Source organism: Rutidosis leptorrhynchoides, chromosome 2 (genome assembly GCF_046630445.1).
Source record: "Rutidosis leptorrhynchoides isolate AG116_Rl617_1_P2 chromosome 2, CSIRO_AGI_Rlap_v1, whole genome shotgun sequence".
Lineage (NCBI taxonomy): Eukaryota > Viridiplantae > Streptophyta > Magnoliopsida > Asterales > Asteraceae > Rutidosis > Rutidosis leptorrhynchoides.
Genome location: NC_092334.1, coordinates 57,601,469 through 57,626,611, shown reverse-complemented (window position 1 = coordinate 57,626,611; position 25,143 = coordinate 57,601,469). Strand labels below are relative to the sequence as shown.

The window sequence follows — 25,143 nt, the reverse complement described above, 5'->3', positions numbered from 1 at the left end:
CATGTACCATTCCCGTACAAAACATATTGATATTCGCTATCATTGGATACGCGAGGTAATTAATCGACAACTGTTGAGACTAGTGAAGATCCATACAAAGGAGAATCCTGCGGATATGTTAACAAAGGTGGTGACTCGAGAAAAGTTGAAGTTATGCAGAGACATAATTGGAATGTTCGTGGATTCGGCTGGAGGGGGAGAATTGATGGTTTCCAGCCGTCATCTAGATGACTCTGTTCCAGCTGCCATCTAGATGTTCAACGTTTTCAGCTTTGAACAACTCATACGGAAGTAGCAAACTTGAACACGATGACGGCCGCCAACTTCCGCCAACCTTCTTCGTTCAAACCATTCACCGCCATAGAATTTTTGCTATAAATAGAGATGCAAACTTTCATTGTAAATCATCCTAAATCACTCAGAGAAGTGTAATCACAACCTAGAGAGTGTGTGTGAGTTTTTGAGAGTTTTTTTTTGTAAGAGTTTTGTAATACTCTGTAAATCTATTCTTGTGAGTAATAGAGTTGTTTTTCTCTCAAATTTATATCTCCCAACGTCCAGGCGATCCCCTCTTCCTAACAATTACGTTTGATTAAATATGAACCTGTGCTAATTATATATGTATATGTATTATTGTATATATAAGGCTTCCTGTCATTCAATTCGGTAGTCAAGGACAGAAGTTGTACGTGCAGTAAGAAGTTTAAAGGTAAAATTGCTTACATGAACTCTTAATTAATTAATCTTTTGTTAATTAATCTTCTGTTAATTAATCTTAAAGGTAAAGATTTGAATGAATATTTGATTTAAGAGAAACAGCTATTGGATTGGTTGGTAATGGTGCCGTTAGAAGTGGTGGAGTTAATCCAGATGGTACAATCTTTTTTACCTGCAAGAGAAGCTGCCCGTACCATGGTGTTGTCTAAGTTATGGCTGTATGCTTGGTCTACCAGCCCTAGCCTTAGGATCTCATGTGATACGACCAGTCGGTCTTATATAAGGACTAAATGGCTGGAAGCCATGTTGATCTCCCGTCATAATTACCTTAGTACGCTTAGTGTAAAGGTGGATCCTAACTTTTTTTCCCTTCATGTCATATTATGGGTTCCTCCAGCTGTTACTAATTGTGTGTCTTTACGAGTATTGGAGTTGGTTAAGGTGTACATAAGTCAAGATGTACTTGATAACCTATTCTCTACCTGTACTTTACTTGAGGTGATAAACGTTAGATTTCTCAATATTTTAGATACAATCAAGATTAGAAGACTCCGCTGTCTTCGAGATTTAAAAATAGTTCCACTACGAGAAGATATCAAGTTGGAAATTGATGACGTCCCAAGTCTTTGCTCGTTTGCTTACATGTCAAAGCCATGGGTGAGTGCGGGTTCGGTTTCAGTGAACGCTCTAGGTGACTAGAGTATGGATTAGCTGCTAATTCGGATTCTTTTGCAAGTGTGAGACACCTATGTTTAAGCAAGGTGATAATGAACCGCACACTTCTTGACACCATCAACTCAGTATTTCCTTTTCTCGAAAGTTTAACCATTGACATGGAATGTTGTTGGTTGACTTGTATGGAAATCACTTGTACTTCTTTGAAAAGACTCAACCTCGTATGGATGGAAGACAGTTATGTCAATCGTGATTACGCTTCATTAAAGTTCATTTGCCCTTCAAGGTTACTATTTTTCCGGTACGAGGGATTTAAAATGCCTATTCTCTCGTTTCCAACCAGTGCTCTCAAGGAAATTGAAATAATACTGAAGCTGAGGCTGAGCTGCACATATTCTACGTCGTCCTTCTTTACCCGGATCTGGGAAGCATTCAACATATCGAGCAAGGTTAAGATTGAAGTTATAAACATGCCTGATGATTATGTAGTGCCTTGTAACATAAACCTTAATCTTAAACCGGCTACTAATGTCGAGGAGATAACATTTAAAAAAATTTCAAGTAAGGATCTATGGGATCACTCATCATCACCCTTTGATGCGTTTATTTCGATTTGTCATCCCAAGTATGTCAAAGTGTCGTCCATTCAAGACAGTCACTCCTTGAAGCTAGTCAAAGAAGCGATGATCAAATGGACAAGAAGCCAAAGTTACAGTTGACATATCCTACCGACTGGTGTGAATAGATCTAACGATCTAGGTGAACAACCTTAGATTAACAAACTTGAGGCTAAAACTTGCAACAATACCAACAATACACAAACAAACTACTAACAATAACAAGTGAGACTAGTCGACCCGACGACAATACACAACTTGAGCCCAAAGAAGCACCTGAAAATTGTAAACGCCTAGAAACAATTGATGGCGAGTAACCACTGATGAAAATCTCCAAAAATTTGAACATGATACATATTGTACTACTCATAATAACTCATACTAATTTTATTTTATTTTTTGGAAAAAAGCAGGAAAATATATTAATAACCATTTTTCACGCAAAAAGTGAAAATTGGAACTTACAACAGGGAACAAGCTGGGTTGACATACAATAACTAACCCACTTAGACAAACCATTACACCCAAAAACAAACAAACATTACTGTACTATGTATGTATTACTCATATTATATAATTGGTTGAAAGGTCAGTGTTAAAAAGTCTAAAGGGGTAAAAAGAAAGTAAAGGGACCTTTTCTGCTCATTACCAAAAAGTTTGGCCAGCAAATTAAATCAAGGAAATTACTATCGGAGATGTTTTTTGCTTCATTAGATTTTCATATACACGAACAGCGACCAAATTGAGTACACGTTTCAAGGCGTATCGTGAATTCATGATGGATACTTGTGACTGTCAAGGATCTCAATGTAATTAAGGTAAATTCTTAATTTTTATACGATGTTAGGGTTTATGTTAATATTGAAATTGGGATTTTGCTAATTGGGTATGCTGATGTAATTATCTATTGAAATTTAAGCATCATATATTCAATTAGAAACCATCGTGTGTGATTCAGCATAATTTAAACTAATATTATGATGAATGCCTGTATTTGGTTAAAAATATTTTTTTGGTAACGTTGTAAAATGTGTCAATCAACCCTTGAGCAACATCTGTTAATACTTGGTAAGTTATTAGGAGTTAAAATATAATGAAATTGATTGATAAGACCTTGTTATAAGTTGATTAAAGTGTTGAAATGATAAGAAGACTAGAATTGGTCAAAAGTCCATTGTTTGAGCTTTATAACTCTAATACAGTATGTAGACGAATAGATTAAGGATCTTGAATCGTTTGTAACTCGATCTAGAGGCGGAAAACTCTAAAACAAGGTTTAATCGAATAACGGGTCGTATCGGTGTCAAATAGGTCAAACTTAGAATGAAAATCTAGATTTGAACGACTCCTAACATTTGGTGGTATTGGACTTGGGAATCGACTGGAACGAAAACACACGGATTAGGGTTGATAGAATGAGTAACCTCACAATGGAGGTCTAAACCCGTATATATACTGCCATCAGACACAGTCGGTCGACTGTCTAAGACAGTCGGTCGACTGTGTGGACTCAGTCAGTCGAGTGAGTGAACTAACTAGGTCGACTGTGTTTGCAGTTTAACTATTGATTAAATATAAACGCAACACATAAAGATTCGATAGTCACAATATAAAATGTTATCACATGATTGAGTGTATACAAATAATAAACGTAGAACTAGAGATTATGCATCAACTCAGTATACGTTATTAGATTTGTATTACAGTGATGGGATGGAACAAAATGAAAGTGGGTTGAAGTTACTACTTGAATCGAAAGTGACCAACCGGGTTGAAGAATCCCTTAAATAAAGAAATAATATTAATTGGTGTATATATGTTACAGAATCTGACGTAAGTTTATAAACGTTCCCATAATACTTGTAAGATCAAATATTCAAATGTGAAGTGTTTTGATAAGTACTAAATGGGTCGAAACTGGTACGTTAATCGGATAAGTCTCACGGATAACGCAATTTGATCAAGTCTTTTAATCTTGAGTGCATAGCTTAGAATGTATAAGCGATCGATCCCAATTAACGTTCAAATGCGTTCAGGATTATACTTGACCGAGGGTGGTTAAGAGGGTCAATCTCTTCTCTTGTAATATCTTGATGGATATTACAAGTTTTTTTTTTTTTTTTTTTTTTTTTTTTTTTTTTTTTTTTTTTTGAAAGGCAAACAAGCGATATATAACATTGCATGAAAGAATTACAAAGAAGGAATGCAAGGGCTGCACAAAGAGTCTGCACATAACCCCCACATTCTACACATAACTCACACTATACATTCACACTTTTGATCGATAACAGTAGGCCTAATATATAAAAAAACAGCCCAAACATGAGAATATATACAAGTATGATTTAAGGAACTCGAAGTCTTATGATAGCATCCGTCAAAACTACGTTGCCACCCTATCCAGGATCGAAATTACTCATCGGGTCTAACAACCACCTTTGCCAATCTAGCAGTTTATGCTTTAACCGGTTATTAACCCATTCGAACGTCTTTACTTCGATTTCACTAACGATTTTCGGAGTAGCCCATGAATCTTTGTGAAAAGTTTTTTGGTTTCTGTTATTCCAAATATAATACCCGTGACCCACTCGACCGCCTGCCAAATCGCTTTTGCCACACCCGCAAACCCGCCACCTCCATCCCCCGAGAACATATTAAGAATATTCACGACGCTAGGAGCACTCCGGCCCCACCATTTATACATCCCATTCCAGATTTCTTGAACACATTTGCAAGAAAGTAAGGCGTGCTCGACAGATTCAGGTACCTCGCTGCATAGGGGGCATAAAACGGACCCGAGATCTACACCACGTTTGTCTAATTCCGTTCTTACCGCTATACGTCCCTTGAGAACCCACCATATGAATATGCCTACCTTTTGCGGTATTAAATTGTTGTGTAGTGTACCAGAGTTGGAAACATAACCTGCCAAGATAAGATCGTCGATTGTGTAGGCCATTACCTTCGTCCGATACACCCCACTGTTGTCCAGCTTGCACACACACGACCCACCCCTATTGTCGAAGCCCTTAATCCCTTGGATCAGTGAGGTTAGTTCCTCTAACTCACCGACTAATCTACCTCTAATGCTCCTCATCAAATGCCACGAAAAAGACCAAGAGCCATTATCAACTGTTACTCTATCCTTCACCATCACATTTTGATTGACTTCCAACTGATATAGTCGAAGAAATCTTTCTTTTAAACGCGTACCACCAACCCAGACGTCCTCCCAGAAGAATGTGTCCCCACCATCGCCAAGCTTTTTCTCGAACAACAAGTTAAAGTCTAGTCCAATGTTGAGCACATCTTTCCCAAGTTTGATAATGTTGCTCCAAACCGAATTAGATCTGCACGTAGTAGTAGAATTAGTAGACCTCAATCCCCGTCCCGCCCATAAATGCTTTTGATGACCTTAACCCATAGTGCGGTACTTTCGGTACGAAAGCGCCACCACCATATTCCCACCAAAGCCCAATTTTTAGCCTTGAGGGACCCAATATTTAACCCGCCCGCCCCATATGAAACAAGGATCGATTCCCATTTAACCCACGACAATTTTGAGTCACTACCCGTCCCGCCCCAAAAAAACTTACGACGCAATTTCTCGAGAAGATTAATATCACCTGAGGGAGCACGGAATAACGCGAAGAAATAAAATTGAAGGCTACTAAGAACCGATTGTATAAGGGTTAATCGCCCCCATATGACATCGTACGCGCCTTCCATTCCGATAACCTCTTCGTGAATTTATCAACCACTGTCTTCCAACCACTCAACTTACACATATCACCAATAGGCATGCCTAGATAATTAACAGGTAGTTTGCCCACCCCACAGCCAATCCTTAGAGCAAGATGTTCAATATCAGACTGAGCAACCCCCACCCCACGTAAACTGCTTTTGGTCATGTTTATTTTAAGTCCAGAAACTTTCTCAAAACGTATCAGAGTTTTCTGCACGTTCGACACGTTTCTCTTACTCCACTTACCAAAAAAATATAGTGTCGTCAGCAAATTGTAGATGAGATATACCCAGTTTATCCAACCCCACCTCAGCCACCAAGATCAGCCCATTTCTAACGCCTTCACCTCAGCAAATTGATTAAGTATGAATCTGTGCTAATTATATATATATTATTGTATATATAAGGCTTCCTGCCATTCAATTCGGTAGTCAAGGACAGAAGTTGTACGTGCAGTAAGAAGTTTAAAGGTAAAATTGCTTACATGAACTCTTAATTAATTAATCTTTTGTTAATTAATCTTAAAGGTAAAGATTTGAATAAATATTTGATTTAAGAGAAACAGCTATTGGATTGGTTGGTAATGGTGCCGTTAGAAGTGGTGGAGTTAATCCAGATGGTACAATCTTTTTTACCTGCAAGAGAAGCTGCCCGTACCATGGTGTTATCTAAGTTATGGCTGTATGCTTGGTCTACCAGCCCTAGCCTTAGGATCTCATGTGATACGACCAGTCGGTCTTATATAAGGACTAAATGGCTGGAAGCCATGTTGATCTCCCGTCATAATTACCTTAGTACGCTTAGTGTAAAGGTGGATCCTAACTTTTTTTCCAGTCATGTCATATTATGGGTTCCTCCAGCTGTTACCAATTGTGTGTCTTTACGAGTGTTGGAGTTGGTTAAAGTGTACATAAGTCAAGATGTACTTGATAACCTATTCTCTACATGTACCTTACTTGAGGTGATAAACGTTAGATTTCTCAATATTTTGGATACAATCAAGGTTAGAAGACTCCGCTTTCTTCGAGATTTAAAAATAGTTCCACCACGAGAAGATATCAAGTTGGAAATTGATGACGTCCCATGTCTTTGCTCGTTTGCTTACATGTCAAAGCCATGGGTGAGTGCGGGGTTCGGTTTCAGTGAACGCTGTAGGGGACTAGAGTATGGATTAGCTGCTAACTCGGATTCTTTTGCAAGTGTGAGACACCTATGTTTAAGCAAGGTGATAATGAACCGCACACTTCTTGACACCATCAACTCAGTATTTCCTTTTCTCGAAAGTTTAACCATTGACATGGAATGTTGTTGGTTGACTTGTATGGAAATCACTTGTACTTCTTTGAAAAGACTCAAACTCGTATGGACGGAAGACAGTTATGTCAATCGTGATTACGCTTCATTAAAGTTCATTTGCCCTTCAAGGTTACTATTTTTCCGGTACGAGGGATTTAAAATGCCTATTCTCTCGTTTCCAACCAGTGCTCTCAAGGAAATTGAAATAATACTGAAGCTGAGGCTGAGCTGCACATATTCTACGTCGTCCTTCTTTACCCGGATCTGGGAAGCATTCAATATATCGAGCAAGGTTAAGATTGAAGTTATAAACATGCCTGATGATTATGTAGTGCCTTATAACATAAACCTTAATCTTAAACCGGCTACTAATGTCGAGGAGATAACATTTAAAAATTTTTCAAGTAAGGATCTATGGGATCACTCATCATCACCCTTTGATGCGTTTATTTCGATTTGTCATCCCAAGTATGTGAAAGTGTCGTCCATTCAGGACAATCACTCCTTGAAGCTAGTCGAAGAAGCGATGATCAAATGGACAAGAAGCCGAAGCGACCTTAAAGATGTTGAAATGAAAAACGATAGAAATGGAAGATGGGAAACTCTGAAAAATGCTCCAATAAGTAGTAGTTCTGTTGAGGGATATGGATTAAGTTGTGATCTCTATACTTATTTTAGTGGTACGTTTAAACTAAACTGGAAGCTAGTCGTGGAAGCAATGATTAAATGGACAAGTGGCTGGAGCGACCTTAAAGATGTTGAAATAAAAAACGATAGCAATGGAATGAAAGATGGTCCAATAAATTTTATTGAGGTATTAAGGTGTGATCCTTATGGTTATACTGCTGTGTTTAAACTAAACTGGTAGCTAGGTATTCTCCATTGAACAAAACTATTCCTATAAATAATACATGGATGGATGTTGATCGATGGGACAAAACCGGTTACAATGTTACATGCTAGTGATGTACATGAATGATCAAGGGGCAAACAGCCTTTTCTTTTGTCGGGGGATGATTCTCACACACACTTTTTTGATCCTCACACACCAATTGAATATTATTAGAAGAGTAAAATGTTAAAATAGGTGTGTGAGGATCAAAAAAGTGTGTGTAAGAATCATCCCCCTTTTCTTTTATTACCTATTAGTTAATAGTTGTAATTATTATTTGTATTAAGTGAAAGTGAATTTAAGATTATGTATCACATCACCGTTTCTTAGTATTATTTTCAATTATTTATTATATAAGTTCTCTTGAGGGATTAAGTTGCGATCCGTATGGTTATACTGCTGTGTTTAAACTACATTGGTAGCTAGGCATTCTCCATAGAACAAAACTATTCCTATAAATAATACATGGATATAAATATATGGATGGTGATTGAAGGGGCAAAACCGGTTACAATGTTACATCACTACATGCTAGTGATGTTACCATCTTCTTACTACGTATCAAGTCAAAAGCTCTGTCTAGTAATGGTACATGAATGATGGAAGGGGCACACTATCTTCAAAGTTCCATCTTGTAATCTTCTTCATGAATCTTCATTTTCTCTTTACAAAATTATATCCTAATACAATTCTTTTCTAGAAAATGAAATAACAACCTATTCTATTTTACAAACCAAGTAGAATAAATTACATCAAAAAATTACAAGATTAATTACAAAATTAAGTGGGAGATTTTGTTTAAAATCTCTTACTTGTTTAACCCTTTAGGTAACACTTGTTTTGGCTAAACAAGTGCTTACCACTTTGGCATGATTGTGGACTTTTATTTTGCATGCTTGTATGGTTTTGTGTATGTGTTTGGTTGCTACAACAATTTCACATATTTTTCAAGACTTGATATATTTATGGAATTTGTCTTTTAAAATGGTTGATATATAACATGATACTTGCATGCTTCCGCTCACTTTATCTTCATAAAATGGGTTTATGAACTTGTTAAAATGTAGAACATGTTTCTCAAAAGTATGTCAAATTCCATCAATGGTATCTTTTTTTTTTACCTATTACGTCAAAATGCATTTTTGTTACTGCATTTTTGTTTAAATTTACTGCATTTTGGTTTAAACTGTTACTGCATTTTTCCTTAAATTGTTACTGCATTTTTTTTTACTGCACTAAGGCTTAATGTTAATGCATTTACTATTACTGCATTTTGGCTTAAATTTTAATTGCATAATGTTACTTCAAATGTGACACAAATGGTCAACAGTTGTTGCCAAAACCAAACAAATGGTCTAAACAACAGTTGCAATGCTACGTAACATAAATGTTTATGATATCAAAACAAGAGTCAAGTTTCCTTCAGCTACGAATGTTGAGGAGATATCATTTGATAGATTTCCAATTTCGCATATGTGGGACCACTCATCACTCTTTGATGTGTTTATTTCAATTTGCCATCCTAAGTATGTCAAGGTGTCGTCCATTGAAGACAGTCGCTCATGGAAGCAACTCGTAGAAGGGATGATTAAATGGAGAAGAAGAAGACAGAGAGATCTCAAAGATGTTGTCTTGAGAAATCACCACATACTGATATGTTTAAACTAAATTGGTCTTCTCCATATATAGAATTTGCTCATCTTATTTGATTATTTACTAAATTGTTTTCAGTATTATAAATTTCAATATTGTTTGTTATTACTCACTCTTGTCTTTTAATATTTAAGTTGCATTATAATATTAATGGTTAATGGTTAATGGTTAATCTGGATATTGCTAAAAGGAAATCATAAAAAGTTTAAAACAGGGCAAAAGGCAAGTTTAATGCTGAACTCATTAGTTTTTTTCTGTTCAGAACCATGAATTGTTGTTTGCACTTGCATGTTTTCAATATATTCCGCATCTCATTGAGAACTTACAACAGTACTACCGTTGAATATATAGAAGCAGTTTCTGGTGCTTGGCTGCAGGTTTTCTTTTAAATGCAGATTTTTATTTGATTGATAAATTAGTTATTATATTTGTATATTAATACAAATTAACGGTGAATTGAAAAATGTGCTCAGTATGACAACCGCCCTCTTCCAGGTGGTAAAAAGTGGTAGAGAATAGTAAAGATTTATGGTCCAAAGTCAAACGTTTTGTGGTCAACTCAACGATTTATGAGGTGATGTTAGCTTAGCTTGCTTCTAATATAATGATTTGTTGGTCACATACATTCTACAGAAAACTTGTTTGTTTGATTTTTCTTAATCTTCAGGCTTTGTGCTTTTATGTATTAACTAGAAAAATTTCCGTCCGCGCGTTGCTGCGGGTATATTGTATATACGTGGTTAGTACCTAGGATACGTAATAGTCGTTGCATTGTTAAGATCTTTTATAAAAGTAATGTCGAGCGAGAACTGAGGGAAAACATTGTTGGGGAAAAGGGGACGGAAGGGCTGGAACTCAGGTCTTTTCCTATATAGGCTCGTGAAGTTAGCAGTTGCTCAACCTATGCATATGATATAATTATGTTGAGTTATTTATTAGATGTGTATATAAGGTAGACCGAAATGGTTAGCGTTTTTTGAAAAAACGTCCATTTCGAGTGTGGTTAGTTGCGTTTTGTTTGTAAAATTATTTCGAGCTTAATGGTGATGGCGTTGAAAAATATCTCGTGGAGAATAGGAAGTTAAGGCTCGTGAAAGAATACGGTGGTTTTTGTGGGGTTTTTTTTAGTTAAATAGTAAATAATAAATTTAACTTTTAACACCTTAAAAGTTATATTTTTGGCCCTTGAAGAAGTTAGTATTTGAATTTTGGAAGGGGTGCGATTGTAAATATTTGGATGAGGTGGCACATGTTGGCGTATTAATTGTTGTTGGGAAGTGAACGAGATAATTCTGGTGGTCTTTTAGTATTATAAGGGTAATGAACCAAAATCATATACTGGCAGGCTGGCAGCGAATGTTGTGTTAAGTTACTAGCTTCAAGATATAGTAAAATAAACATTATGATAGCTGATTTCGAAAAGGAAGGCCTTGATTGATTGTCATGCTGCATTGATAAACTATGACACATGTTGAGAAATATCATGATGCATTGCTGATCACTAGAATGCTTACATATATAGAGCAACCAACATAAAGCTATGAATATGCTATGCTATGTATACATAAAAATCTAGTAACTTAAAATATATAAATATATACGACTATTTGAACAAACAAGACGTTTTACATGAACAACACACATTGACAGCCTCATAAGCAATCCAAACAAATCGACAAACAAACCAACAATACAAGATCTACTAACAAGCAGTAAAAGTGTAAATGCTAAGCTAACATAGAAGCCAAAACTCACAAGTGAAACAAAAGTCCACTACAACCAACATCAGATAAAAAAAACTCCAGGCCCAAATCAAAGCTCACTAAGCGACTCCCAGCTCCACCAACACTCCTCACAGGCATTGTATCCGTAAAACTCGAAGCCTGCACCACATCCTCGCAAGAGGTAAACCCTTAGAAAAGTCATCATAGACCAAAGAAACACTCAAACACCCGTTCGAAACCTCTACCAGAAAACAAAATAGAAACTCTCGTAACCAAACATCCTTGGAAATCCAAACAAACCTGTGAGTAGATCCACCAAAAGTTTGAACAATTTTTCCAGCTAAAAAAAACATCTAAGGATCAAACCAAAGTTATAGTTGACATATCCTACCGACATGTGTGAATAGATCTAACGATCTACGTGAACAACCGTAAATTAACAAGCTTGAGGCTAAAACTTGCAACAATACCAACAATACACAAATAAACTACTAACAATAACAAGTGAGACTAGTCGACCCGACGACAATGTACAACTTGAACCCAAAGAAGCACTTGAAAATTGTAAATGCCTAGAAACAATTGATGGCGAGTAACCACTGATGAGAATCACCAAAAATTTGAACATGATACATATTGTACTACTCATAATAACTCATACTTATTACTGTACTATGTATTACTCCTATTATATAATTGGTTGATTGGTTGAAAGGTCAGTGTTAAAAAGTCTATAGGGGTAAAAAGAAAGTAAAGGGACCTGAGTATGATATGATTTTTGCTACATTAGATTTTCATATAAACGAACAGCGACCAAATTGAGTACACGTTTCAAGGCGTATCGTGAATTCATGATGGATACTTGTGACTGTCAAGGATCACAATGTAATTAAGGTAAATTCTTAATTTTTATACGATGTTAGGGTTTATGTTAATATTGAAATTGGGATTTTGCTAATTGGGTATACTGATGTAATTATATATCGAAATTTAAGCATCATATATTCAATTAGAAACCATCGTGTGTGATTCAGCATAATTTAAACTAATATTATGATGAATGCCTGAATTAAGTTAAAAATTTATCTTGGTAACAATGGGTCAATCGTATTACCCTTGAGCAATTTCTGTTAATACTTAGTAAGTTATTTGATATGCCTTATTCGAGATAGGCACAATCTCCTTTGAATTGAAATTGAGTTTATTGTTTGAATGAATATTGCATCAGTACAATTTGTATTAATACAACTAACCTTGATCGCTAGCCGTTCAATCCTAACAACTATTTTGATTACTACCTGACACGTGTCCTATTAACAAACAATTACCAACAAACTAAACAGATTTAACTACTAGTAATCGACTTATTCACTTCTTAGCCATCTTGTAGTAGTCTAGTCTCCTTGGTGGTATCTTCAAACGTTGAGATCTGCTCGAGTTGACTTTATTGTTGAGTTCAGAGTTAACTTTGCCTTTGACTGTATCATCATCTTCTCCTTCCAAACTAACCATGTCCTCATGGTTCCTATTGACCTCCATTGTTTTGAAATCCTCTGCATCTATCTAAGTAGCTTCTTCCATGGGTAATAACTCCCATTTAACTAACACTTGGTCAATCAACTTTCCTTCTCTTAAAATTTGTCTCCTCTCCAACATATGTTGAGGCCACAACACTGGACCACTCATATTATCTGATTCGGGCAATGGAACTGGAACACAGAAAAGACAGTCTGCTCATCTCCTCTAAATTTCTTTAATAACCAAACATGAAACACGGGATAAATTTTAGAATATTCTGGCAATTGCAGTTTATAAGCAACTGCGCCAATCTTTTGTATCACTTTATAGGGACCAAAATATCTCCTACTTAATTTTCTCGATTTTTTCAAGCCCGTTCTGAAGTACCAAGTGTAATGCTTCAACGGTAACATTATCTTGTAAATAATCTGAAATCACTCGTGGGGCCTTACCATACATAGCCTCAAATGGGCTTATACCAGTTGCAGAATGTATAGCTGTATTATATTGAAATTCAGCCAGAGATAAGAATTTGTACCATTGTTTAGGAACATCAGCCACAAAACTCCTCAAATATTGTTCTAAACATCTATTAATAACCTCTGTCTTTCCATTTGTTGAGGATGATAAGAAGATGACATCCTCAACTTCGTTTTAGTGACTTTGCATAACTTTGTCCAGAATTTGCTCACATTCACCTTATCCATATCAGATACCACAGATTTGGGCATGCCATGCAATTTGTACCCCATCTCAAACATCAAATTTGCAACTGTAACAGCAGAGTAATATGCACTCAATCCACCATGTTGGAAGCTTCGACGAGCACAACACACCACTATAGAGGATCTAGACTATACTAGACTCACTACACCAACACTTTGACGTTGGTTAGCCTTTAATTTTATAAATCCTTAGTGCACAATGTACTTAGGCGACAGTGTCGACCATATATCTTTAGGCGGTATAATCGACCATGTATTACTTAGGCGGCAGAGCCGACCATATAATAAGAACAACAAAAGTGCACTAAGAACTTAAACACAAACTAAGGCTTGATCGGGAAACTTAACAAAAACACTTATATTAAATTACAATTACAATATTACTTACAAGCTTTATCTTCTCTACTTTCGCTAACTCACACTCTTCTTCTCTTCTTCACAACTCACTTCTTATTTCACTCTCACAACTTCACACAACACAAATGAAATCTCCTCCCATATTTATACTACTCCATGGAACATTCTAGAACCTAGATATTTCCATGGATATATAAATATCTAGATATTTCTACAACCTACAAATATCTAGATTTTTCTTTTACATTTCAATTTCTAGATTTTTCTCTCATATTCTAATATCTAGATATTTTCTTATACATATTAATATCTAGATATTTTACCCATATACATTTACTAATTCCATATTATTCTAAATTTGCATTGTATTTTAACACTCCCCCTCAATGCAAATTTTCTTCCAACGATGTCTTGCAGACCATTCCAAGTGCTTCTCTGAATTTTGTAAACTTCGGTTTACTTAGGCTCTTGGTGAATATATCTGCTACCTGTTCATCTGTCTTTGTTGGCACCATCTTGATCTCCCCTTCAAGGACCTTCTCGCGAACATAGTGATAGTGTACTTCTATATGTTTTGTTCTTGCGTGAAAGACTGGATTCTCTGCTAGACGTATAGCTGATAGGTTATCGCAGAAAAGCTCTACTTGATAGTCTGTTGATTGATGAAGATCTTCCATTAGTTGTTTCAACCATGTAATTTCTTGTGTTGCTTGACGATGCCGATCGATATTCTGCTTCAGTGATTGACAAGGATACTGTTGGTTGTCTCTTGCTGCACCATGATATTACTCCTGATCCAAGACTAAACATGTATCCAGTTGTTGACCGTCGTGTATCATAGTCTCCAGCGTAATCGGCGTCACAATATCCAGTCACGTGACATTCTTTTGTTTTCTTGTACAAAATGCCAAAGTTAATAGTGCCTTTAACATACCTTAAGATGCGTCGTACAACATCAAGGTGAGGCTTCTTCGGATTGCTCATGTATCGACTAACCACTCCAACTGCATAAGATATGTCTGGCCGGCTTAGTGTGAGATAAATAAGACTTCCGACCATCTTTCGATACATGGTAACATCTTGAAGACTTTTTCCTTCATCTGCTCGTAGTTTTGTATTCGGATCCATCGGAGTTGAGATAGGTTTGCAATTAAGCATTCCGTACTTTTGTAAAAGATCTCGCGCATATTTCTGTTGTCCCAGAAATAATCCTTCTCTTTTCTGCTCTATTTCGAGTCCAAGAAAATGTTTGAGTTCTCCAAGCTCCTTCATATGAAATCTGATAGACATATTCTCTCTTGTTCTTTGAATCTCCTCATAGTGATCTCCCGTGATGATTAAGTCATCCACATATACTAGCACTATGGCTAGTTTTCCTTGATCTTGTTTCACAAATAAACTAGAATCTGAAGGAGCAACTGTGAAACCACTTTTTTACTAAAAACTCGCCAATCTTCCCGTACCAAGCTCTTGGAGCCTGCTTCAAGCCGTATAGTGCTTTCTTTAATTTGCAGACATGGTCAGGATGGGACTTGTTCTCAAAGCCTCTTGGTTGCTCCATATAAATTTCTTTGTCAAGTTCTCCATGTAAGAAAGCGTTCTTGACATCCATCTGCCACAGCTTCCAAGATTTGCTAGCGGCTAAAGCTAGTAGAGCTCGAATTGTTGTGATCTTCGCCACTGGACTAAACGTTTCTTCATAATCCAGCCCATATTGTTGAGAAAAACCTCTAGCAACAAGTCGAGCTTTATACCTTTCAATGGAGCCATCTGATCGAGTCTTCACCTTGTAAACCCATTTACAAGATATTGGTTTTACATCTTTTGGCTTTGGAACTAAACTCCATGTCTGGTTTTCTTTTAGTGCATTAATTTCTTCTTCCATCGCTTTCTGCCATTCTTGACTTTGTGCTGCTTCTTCATAAGTGGAAGGCTCAATATGTATTAATTCATCCACATGAGCAGCATTGGCATACCTCGGATTAGGTTGCCTCGGCCTTGTTGATCTCCGTAATTCTTGCACATGCTCCTCGGCTTCCTTTTGGCTTGGACGAACCTCCTCGGATATAGATTGATGTACACCAGTATTCCATGGACTCTTTTCCTTAGAGTACGACTCTTCTCCTTCTTTTATTAGATCCAATATCTGCTCTTTAGGCTCTTCTTTTTCTTCTGGACCTTCTTCTAATCCATGAGATTCTGGAAGCTCTATCTTTTGAGGTGACCACCATGAAGACGCTTCATCAAATACCACATTTCTTGAAGTATGGCACTTTCCAGTATTTGGATCACAACATCTCCATCCTTGTCTTGATTCATCATAACCGACAAAAATGCATCGAATTGCCTTCTTATCAAATTTGCTTCGTAGATGTTCTGGCACGAAGACGTAGCAAACACATCCAAAAACCTTGAGATGGTTGACGGTTGGCTTGATCTTCCATAATCTTTCATATGGTGAAATATATCCCAACTTTGTTTGTGGGAGTCTGTTAATCACGTATGAAGCCGTCCTCATACATTCGGCCCAAAATTTTCCTGGTACATTCTTACCATAAAGCATACTTCGACAGGTTTCAGCAAGATGATTCTTACGTTCTGCCACTCCATTCTGTTGTGGAGTATTAGGGCAAGTTAATTGCCTTCTGATTTTGTGCTTCTTAAGATAGATATTGAACTCGGTTGATAAATATTCTCCTCCATTATCTGTGCGTAAGCATCGAATCTTAGTATTGAGCTCACTTTCTACCTTGTTCTTGAACTCTTTAAACTTCAGAAAAGTCTCCGACTTCTCCTTCATGAAGTAAACCCACACATATCTTGAGAAGTCATCAATGAATGTCACCATATATTTCATACCTCCAAGTGATGTTTGTTTCACTGGGCCGAAAACATCTGAGTGTATGAGCTCTAGTGGTGTCTTGGACTGATGCGCTGACTCCTTGAATGGCAATTGGTGAGCTTTGCCAAATTGACATCCAGCACATATTGTATCTGTTCGGATATCAATTTGAGGAAGCCCATTTACTATGCGTTTTACCATCATCTCCTTTAACTTGTTGTAGCCCACATGCCCAAGACGTTCATGCCAAAGATCAGCCGTCTCATTTTTTCGAGTCTTATCCACATAAGCTGTTTCAGCAGATAATACATAGACCGATTCTATTCTTCTTCCATGCATAACTGGATTGCCAACCACCTTTACTCTCTTAAATACGGACACATCTTCTGGTCCAAAGAGCACATAGTTCCCTTCTGCTGTCAATTGTGGTACTGACAGTAAATTCTTCTTTAGGCCAGGGACAAGATACACCTTCTTGAGTTGGAGCTTATGAGAGTCGCCTTCATTTGGAATTATTGTCTTTCCAATGTGAGAAATAGACAACCTTGAATTGTCGGTTGTCAACACGACTCTCTTTCCTTTGTAATCCTCCATTTCTTGCAGCTTCGTCTCATCATTGGTCATATGATTTGAGCACCCAGAATCAATGATCCAATCATCTTTGTAGTTTATTTTTGACTTTAAGGTTGCTGCAAGAGATTGATCATCCATGTCAGCTTCAACGGAGAGTCCTGCTTCTGCATCCCATGTTTCCTCATTAATGGTTGCTTCGAATGTGACCTCTTTCTTCTCATCTCTTGCGGCGGCCACATTTCCTTCGAAAGTTCGCCTTCTGGGGAATCTACATTCTCGAGCAAAATGACCCTTCTTGCCACAATTGAAGCATTCACCATTCTTTCTCTTATCATTTTCCCCGTATTGTTGGCGATGATCTCTTCTTCCTTGTTGAGCTCCCCCTGAAGCGTTGCCTTTTGATTTTGGGTGACCCTTCCACCCATATGTCTTACTTTCTTTCATCGCCTCTTGTCTTCGAGATGTTGCTTTCTTTTTATTGGTGAAGAGTGCATCTTCTCCGTCTTTTACGGTTACTTCATTCATCTGCTTGGCTAATGCCTCTTGATTTGTCAATAGATTCTCCAGCTCTATTAATGATGGTTGAGTAGGCCATCCTCTCACAGCGGCTATAAATCCATTATACTCGGATCTTAAGCCGTGGATGATAATTCTCTTCATCCTTGCATCACTCACTTTCTCTTCAGGAGCAAGTTGAGATATCTCACGGCAAATTGATTTCACCTTGGTGAAATACTGAGAAATAGACAGACTTCCTTGTGAGATACCCGCGAGCTCATTTTCCAAGAGCTGGAGGCGTGCTTCATTCTTCTTTGAAAATAATTTTTCAAAAGTTTCCCAAGCTGCCTTTGGTGTTTTCTCGTCACGGATGTGCTCCAATAGATCCTCCTCGATTGTAGTCTTCAATATAAATAAAGCCTTCCCGGCCTTGTGTCACTCCTCGATTGTTCCATTTTCTCAAGGCTTCAGCATTTTCTTAAGGTGGAGGCGTTGTGTCACTGCCAGCAACTATTTCCCATAAATCCTGTCCTTGTAGGTAGGATTCTATGCAAGTCCGCCAATAACCATAGTTGTGGTTATTGAGACTCTTGATTCCACTGCTCGTACTTGCAAGATCTGCCATCATGACGTCTAACGTCCAATAAGCTTGGTCCCTGACCGATGAGCTTTCACAGTTCCTAACTGTGCTCCGACAGAATCTTCCTTAGAGCCTTGGTGAAAACAAGCCGATGTAAACGTCCAACGTTTACCGATTTCCTCCACTAGAAATGGTCCCGAACGACCCGCTCTGATACCAATTGTTGGAAGCTTCGACGAGCCCAACACACCACTATAGAGGATCTAGACTATACTAGACTCACTACACCAACACTTTGACGTTGGTTAGCCTTTAATTTTATAAATCCTTAGTGCACAATGTACTTAGGCGACAGTGTCGACCATATATCTTTAGGCGGTATAACCGACCATGTATTACTTAGGCGGCAGAGCCGACCATATAATAAGAACAACAAAAGTGCACTAAGAACTTAAACACAAACTAAGGCTTGATCGGGAAACTTAACAAAAACACTTATATTAAATTACAATTACAATATTACTTACAAGCTTTATCTTCTCTACTTTCGCTAACTCACACTCTTCTTCTCTTCTTCACAACTCACTTCTTATTTCACTCTCACAACTTCACACAACACAAATGAAATCTCCTCCCATATTTATACTACTCCATGGAACATTCTAGAACCTAGATATTTCCATGATATATAAATATCTAGATATTTCTACAACCTACAAATATCTAGATTTTTCTTTTACATTTCAATTTCTAGATTTTTCTCTCATATTCTAATATCTAGATATTTTCTTATACATATTAATATCTAGATATTTTACCCATATACATTTACTAATTCCATATTATTCTAAATTTGCATTGTATTTTAACACACCAAAGTGCACACCTTTTGTTAACCTGTCCACTACCACACAAATCACTGTAACTCTATAACTTTATCATTTGAATTTGAATCCATAAATAAAAAATCAAATATCATGGCCGAAGGGTTTTTGGATGAACATTATTAATATCAATATGGTTGGTGAGATAAAAGGGCTTTGGAATGATTCATAGAGTGGCGACTTATGGACTTAATTTAAACCCTAGATGCATCTTCAATGTACCGATAATACGTAGAAGCTTACAAACTAAGGAATCTAGTAGTTTTTTTGCCAAATACCAAACTGACCCTTCCAAAGTATAAAAAACATCAAAATATCTCTAAAACTTCTAAAACATATAAAAAAATGATTTTATTAACGACATGAGGACAAAGTGTTATAAATGGTGGTTAACTTTGAATTTTTTGAGGCGGATATAGAATTGTACAGGTGTTTTGTATATGTTAATAACAACCCAAAAGTGATGTGTTGTCATTAGCAAAATCCAAAAGAAAAACGAAACTAACATTATTTTAAACGAGTTGGTTAATAGCTGATGTCCGCATTTCAGTACGAGTATCTTGAAATTATTAGTTGTTTTAAAGTTATGAAAAGTTGATATTTTATCACTTTAGACCGTCCACTGCAAAAAAGAAAAAAAAAATGTATGATTTTAAGTTTTAGAAACATATATTTCAATCTAATTTATTTATTTCTACATAAAAGGAGTTTTTTTTATAACTTATTGTTATTTCAAGTGTAGCCGTTGTTAATAGTTAGAAAAAATAAGACCCGAGACCCATAATCTATGTGACCAACGTAGCAATAGTTCAGTGGTACCCGACAAAATTTGCACGCTCACTCGACAAGGGGTGTTACCCCCTTGACCCCGTAAGCGACGGGACCCCTTGAGGCCTTGACCCCCGCTATTTACGCGACAATATAAAGTTAACCCAATTGCGTGTCTACTATACATTCTTCTAATCCTTTATTAAGTATAACTTGATTGCCCTTATTTTTTAATAATCCAAAATTAACTAAAATGTTAGATGACACTAAAATCACCGACAGATTAATGAACATTTTAATTGTTGGTCACTATGACACGTTCATACTTGACACAACTATTTTAGCCGACTAATTCTATGACACGTTCATACTTGACACAACTATTTTATCCGGCTAATTTAAAAGGTTAATATAGATAATCTAATCCTTATATTAATATTAACCCCCTAAAATCATACATGTTATAAATTATAAATGACAATAAGTTATTTGTCAATAGTAGATAGATAGCATAATATGTTAGATATAGGGTATAAGGAATGACCGAATAAACTTTTATATCGTGAAATCATTTTCGCAATAAAGTATTTCGACCCTATACATTACTATGTACGTTGCCTTAGGATTACACCAAATCCTTATTGGGGTAAGACAAATATGATAACTCCCGTATAGACAATTAAAACATGGAGTCAAGAACATAGAAGTTTTTGTATGTTATGAATGTTCAAAGTTTCAAGACAAATACTCTCTATATATAGAGTATGAAAGGTTGCATTCTTTGGTGAAAATGTATCATGTATGGTCACTCATTTTTGCTAAAAGTTGTCCATGAATGGTTACACCTTTTGATGAAAAGATATCCATGAATGGTTACACCATTCAATGATAACGTATGTCATTTCATTAAAAGTTTATACCATTTCATTAATAGTTATATCTTTTGACCAAGAAGGCACCAAGTAACAAACATAACCTTTCAATTTATTGATTCAAGATAGCTCTAAGCAAGTGTGTACTCTAGATTCTCCTAACTTGTAATAAAGTTTAACTTGAAGTCCGTTTGACCAATTTATTAATCTCAACTGAATAATTTTAGGCAATCACCAAGTCGTTTAGACACATTTGACCAATTCATTAATCTCAACTGACATTTAAAATTTTCAATTTATTAATTAATATTTTAGACACGTTTGACCGATTCATTAATCTCAACTGAATAATTAGATAAAATGCATACGATTATGATAAATACGAATACGATTACGATTAGGATTGATTACGATTCACGATTAGGATCTGCCTCCCCCACACAGTGCGGTTTACACCACAACAGAATGGCGTTGCAGAACGGATGAATAGAACGCTCCTTGAGCGAGCGAGGTGTATGCTCTCAAATGCAAAATTACCAAATATATTTTAGGCCGAAGCTATCAACACAACTTGTTATTTGGTAAATCGATCTCCATCAACGGTAATTGATTGTCAAACTCCTTTGGAGAAATGGTCAGGTTCCCCTGCAAGTTATAGTGATTTGAAGATTTTTGGTTGTCCTGCTTATGCTCATGTGAAAGATGGTAAGCTTGAGCCAAGGGCAAAGAGATGCATATTTCTAGGGTATGCAGACGGGGTGAAGGGTTATAGATTGTGGTGCCCTGATGGTAAATCATCTCGATTTCTTATCAGCAGGGATGTGACATTTGATGAGTCTGCTATGTTGAAAAAGATAGAGGAGAAACAAGTAGTTGCTGGAAAAGATCGTGAAGTTGAAGAGCAGGTGGAGCAAGAAATAGAAGTTCCATAAGGAGTAGTACAAGATACTCCTGTCGAGCCCGTTGTAGAAGACGTACATGACTCTGGTGTTGATCAAATGACACTAGAAGATCAGTCAGATGAGTAACATGATCTACAGAATTATAATCTAGCAAGAGATAGAGAACGACGAGCAATAAAACCACCACAATGGTTCGGGCATGCAGATTTGGTAGCTTATGCCCTGAGTATGGCAAAAGATATAGAGGTCCAAGAACCTGCTACATATCGTGAATCTATTAGTGGCCCGCAATCTGCAAAGTGGTCTGTAGCTATTAATGAAGGGATGGAGTCTCTTTATAAGAATCATACGTGGGAGCTGGTGAAACCGCCAAAAGGTCAGAAGATTGTTGGATGCAAATGGATCTTTAAGAAGAAGGACGGAATTCCGGGTGTAGAAGATGAAAGGTTCAAAGCACGCCTTGTAGCAAAAGGCTTTACTCAGAGAGAGGGAGTTGACTTTAATGAAGTTTTCTCACTGGTCGTAAAGCATACATCTATTCGCTTGTTACTCACCATGGTTGCTTTACTTGATATGGAGCTGCAGCAACTAGATGTCAAGATGGCATTCTTACATGGTGAGTTGGAGGAATGGATCTTTATGCGCCAGCCAGAGGGATTTGTGGTCAAAGGAAAGGAAGATTATGCTTGTTTGCTGAAAAAGTCATTATATGGCTTGAAGCAATCAGCTCGATAATGGTATAAGCGGTTTGACGTATTCATGACTAGTAAATGTTACTCGTAGAGTGATTATGATAGTTGCGTATATCACAAGAAGCTTCCTGATGGCTCGTACGTTTATTTACTGTTATATGTGGATGATATGTTGATTGCTTCGAAAAACATGTCTGAGATCGATCAGTTAAAATCTCAACTCAAAAGTGAGTTTGAGATGAAAGATTTAGGTGCAGCTAAGAAGATATTGGGAATGGAGATTATTAGAAATAGACGTGAAGGAAAATTGTATTTGTCACAAAAGAAATATATTGAGAAAGTTCTTCACCGTTTTGGGATGGATAACTCCAAACCGGTTAGTACTCCACTTGCTGCACATTTTAAACTTTCATCGGCGTTGTCACCGAAAACTGAGGAGGAGGTGGAGCATATGTCACATGTTCCATATGCTAGTGTTGTGGGTAGCATCATGTATGCTATGGTATGTACTAGACCGGATATTGCACAGGCGGTAAGCGTGGTGAGTAGATATATGGATTGTCCAGGGAAAGCTCATTGGAAAGCGGTGTAATGGATTCTTCGGTACCTCAGAGGGACAACTGATATTGGCTTAGTATTTGATAGCAGTGGTAATACTAATGTTACAGGATACGTTGATTCAGACTATGCTGGTGATTTGGATCGGAGAAGGTCTCAGACGGGATATGTTTTTACTCTCGAAAGATGTGCTATTAGTTGGAAAGCAACATTACAATCGACAGTTGCTTTGTCGACAACTGAAGCGGAATACATGGCTATGACTGAGGGTGTGAAAGAAGCAAAGTGGCTGAGGGGTTTGGTTGGTGATCTGGGTTTGCAACAGGACGAAACTGTGGTGCATTGTGATAGCCAGAGTGCCATACATTTGACTAAAAACCAAGTGTATCATGAGAGAACCAAACACATTGATGTACGGTATCACTTTATTCGTGAAGTAATATCTAAAGGGGTTATAATTGTGAGAAAGATCAGTACGACACATAATGCGACAGATATGTTGACTAAGCCAGTTACTACAAACAAGTTCGAACATTGTTTGGACTTGGTTGGCGTTCGAAGAAAGTGATGAGCCCGGGAGGGCTGACAGGAAGTAGAGATTGATAACGGATAGCAAAGAAATGAAATATTCGCCAAGGTGGAGATTTGTTAGACATTGGTCAAATAAATGAGGCTAAATGGACGGTGCATTTGTGCACATGATATTTGTGTGGCTGATTCTTAGAACCAAAGAAGTCAACATTACTATTGTTTTGAAGGCCACCTACCATGTTTGTTGACCACATGTTTGTTATGGCAAATATTACATTCAACGTATGGTGTATAACAAATAAGGAGGCTACATAAGTCTTCTTGCATGCATGGAGGTTCAACTATAAAAGGCAATGCTTGGAACTTCATTCATCATCCCATTCTTCACATCTAATCTCATATCTAAAAACACATACTTGAAAGAGTTTACTAATAACTCTTGTGAAGAGTATTGTAGAAAATAGAGAGGGTATAGAATTGTTAAATAAAATTCTATACGAGTGAGTTACGAGGGAAGTGTTATAATCTAGTGAGTGGTCCAAATACTTTGTTAGTATTTTTCGGAGCCTAGATTAGAGTGATACATTGTAACCTCAGGTTTGCCATATTTGCTAGTAAAATTCATCTCTGCTTCCGCCCGTGGACTAGGCCTCACGCCGAACCACGTAAATCCTTGTGTCTTTATTTATTGCTTAATTGTTCTATTAATTTCTCGGGTCTTGAAACTGCGCTAAATCACAACAAAAAATATGTTAATAATAAATAAATCTCCACGCATAAACTTCATTACATTTGTTATTGTATTTTATTTTTTGTTGAATAAACTAATAATAATCTCCCTATTTTAATGGAGTAGTTTCCTAATTTTTTCCAAGTCAGCTACCCTATTTTTGTTATTGTTATTGTACTTTTTGTTCGTTTCGGTGAAGTTAACGACGAGAACAAATTGCTGTTGAAGTTAAGGGATATAAAAATTGACGGGTAGATGTTATTAGTATACAAAGCAATAGAAAGGGCTGATAACCAGGAAGATAATAACGTAAAAGGCAACTACAACCATCATGATAAGAATGGAGAACAACAGAAAGATAATAATAAAGCAAATCAAAGTGAGAAGGCTAAGAATGGTACTTCGTCACCAGTACCCACACAAGCTTTCAGAGACGACCGAAAATTCAACGAGGTGGTAGGTAACCGGAAAAAAGAAGCAGAGCCATATGATTTAAGGAATGTAATTCTTAACCGAAATCGGGAGCCAAAGGTAACAGTCCAACCGGAAGGCGAACGACAAGTTAATATTGTTGGGGGTGAAGATAATTCGGAGCTTATGAATAGAGCATTAATCGGTGAGGTCAAGAAAATAGAACACTTGGGGAATTTTCGCTCCTTGTGCGATGCTGAGGGGCTGAATAACTATCTTTTAAAGTATCTGGGGGGGAATGGAGATGATGATTATACTGGAGAACGAAAACACTGCTCAAAATATCCTTAAACAAGAAGATCATTGCCTTAAACATTGGTTAA

The 25,143-nt window shown here is 36.9% G+C and overlaps 1 protein-coding gene across 1 annotated transcript; it reads left to right on the top strand.

The window, feature by feature from the left end:
- The first annotated feature begins 2,724 nt into the window (after positions 1-2,724).
- On the top strand, positions 2,725-8,049 carry LOC139890890 (uncharacterized). The gene is made up of 2 exons (XM_071873817.1): positions 2,725-2,827; positions 6,282-8,049. Exon 2 carries the CDS (start codon positions 6,338-6,340, stop codon positions 7,916-7,918), a length of 1,581 nt encoding a protein of 526 aa, XP_071729918.1. The 5' UTR covers positions 2,725-2,827; positions 6,282-6,337; the 3' UTR covers positions 7,919-8,049.
- Positions 8,050-25,143: the final 17,094 nt, after the last annotated feature.

Bases quoted from the DNA above. Each gene is read 5' to 3' on its own strand.
- LOC139890890 (XM_071873817.1), top strand. From the start codon at position 6,338: ATGGTGCCGTTAGAAGTGGTGGAGTTAATCCAGATGGTACAATCTTTT.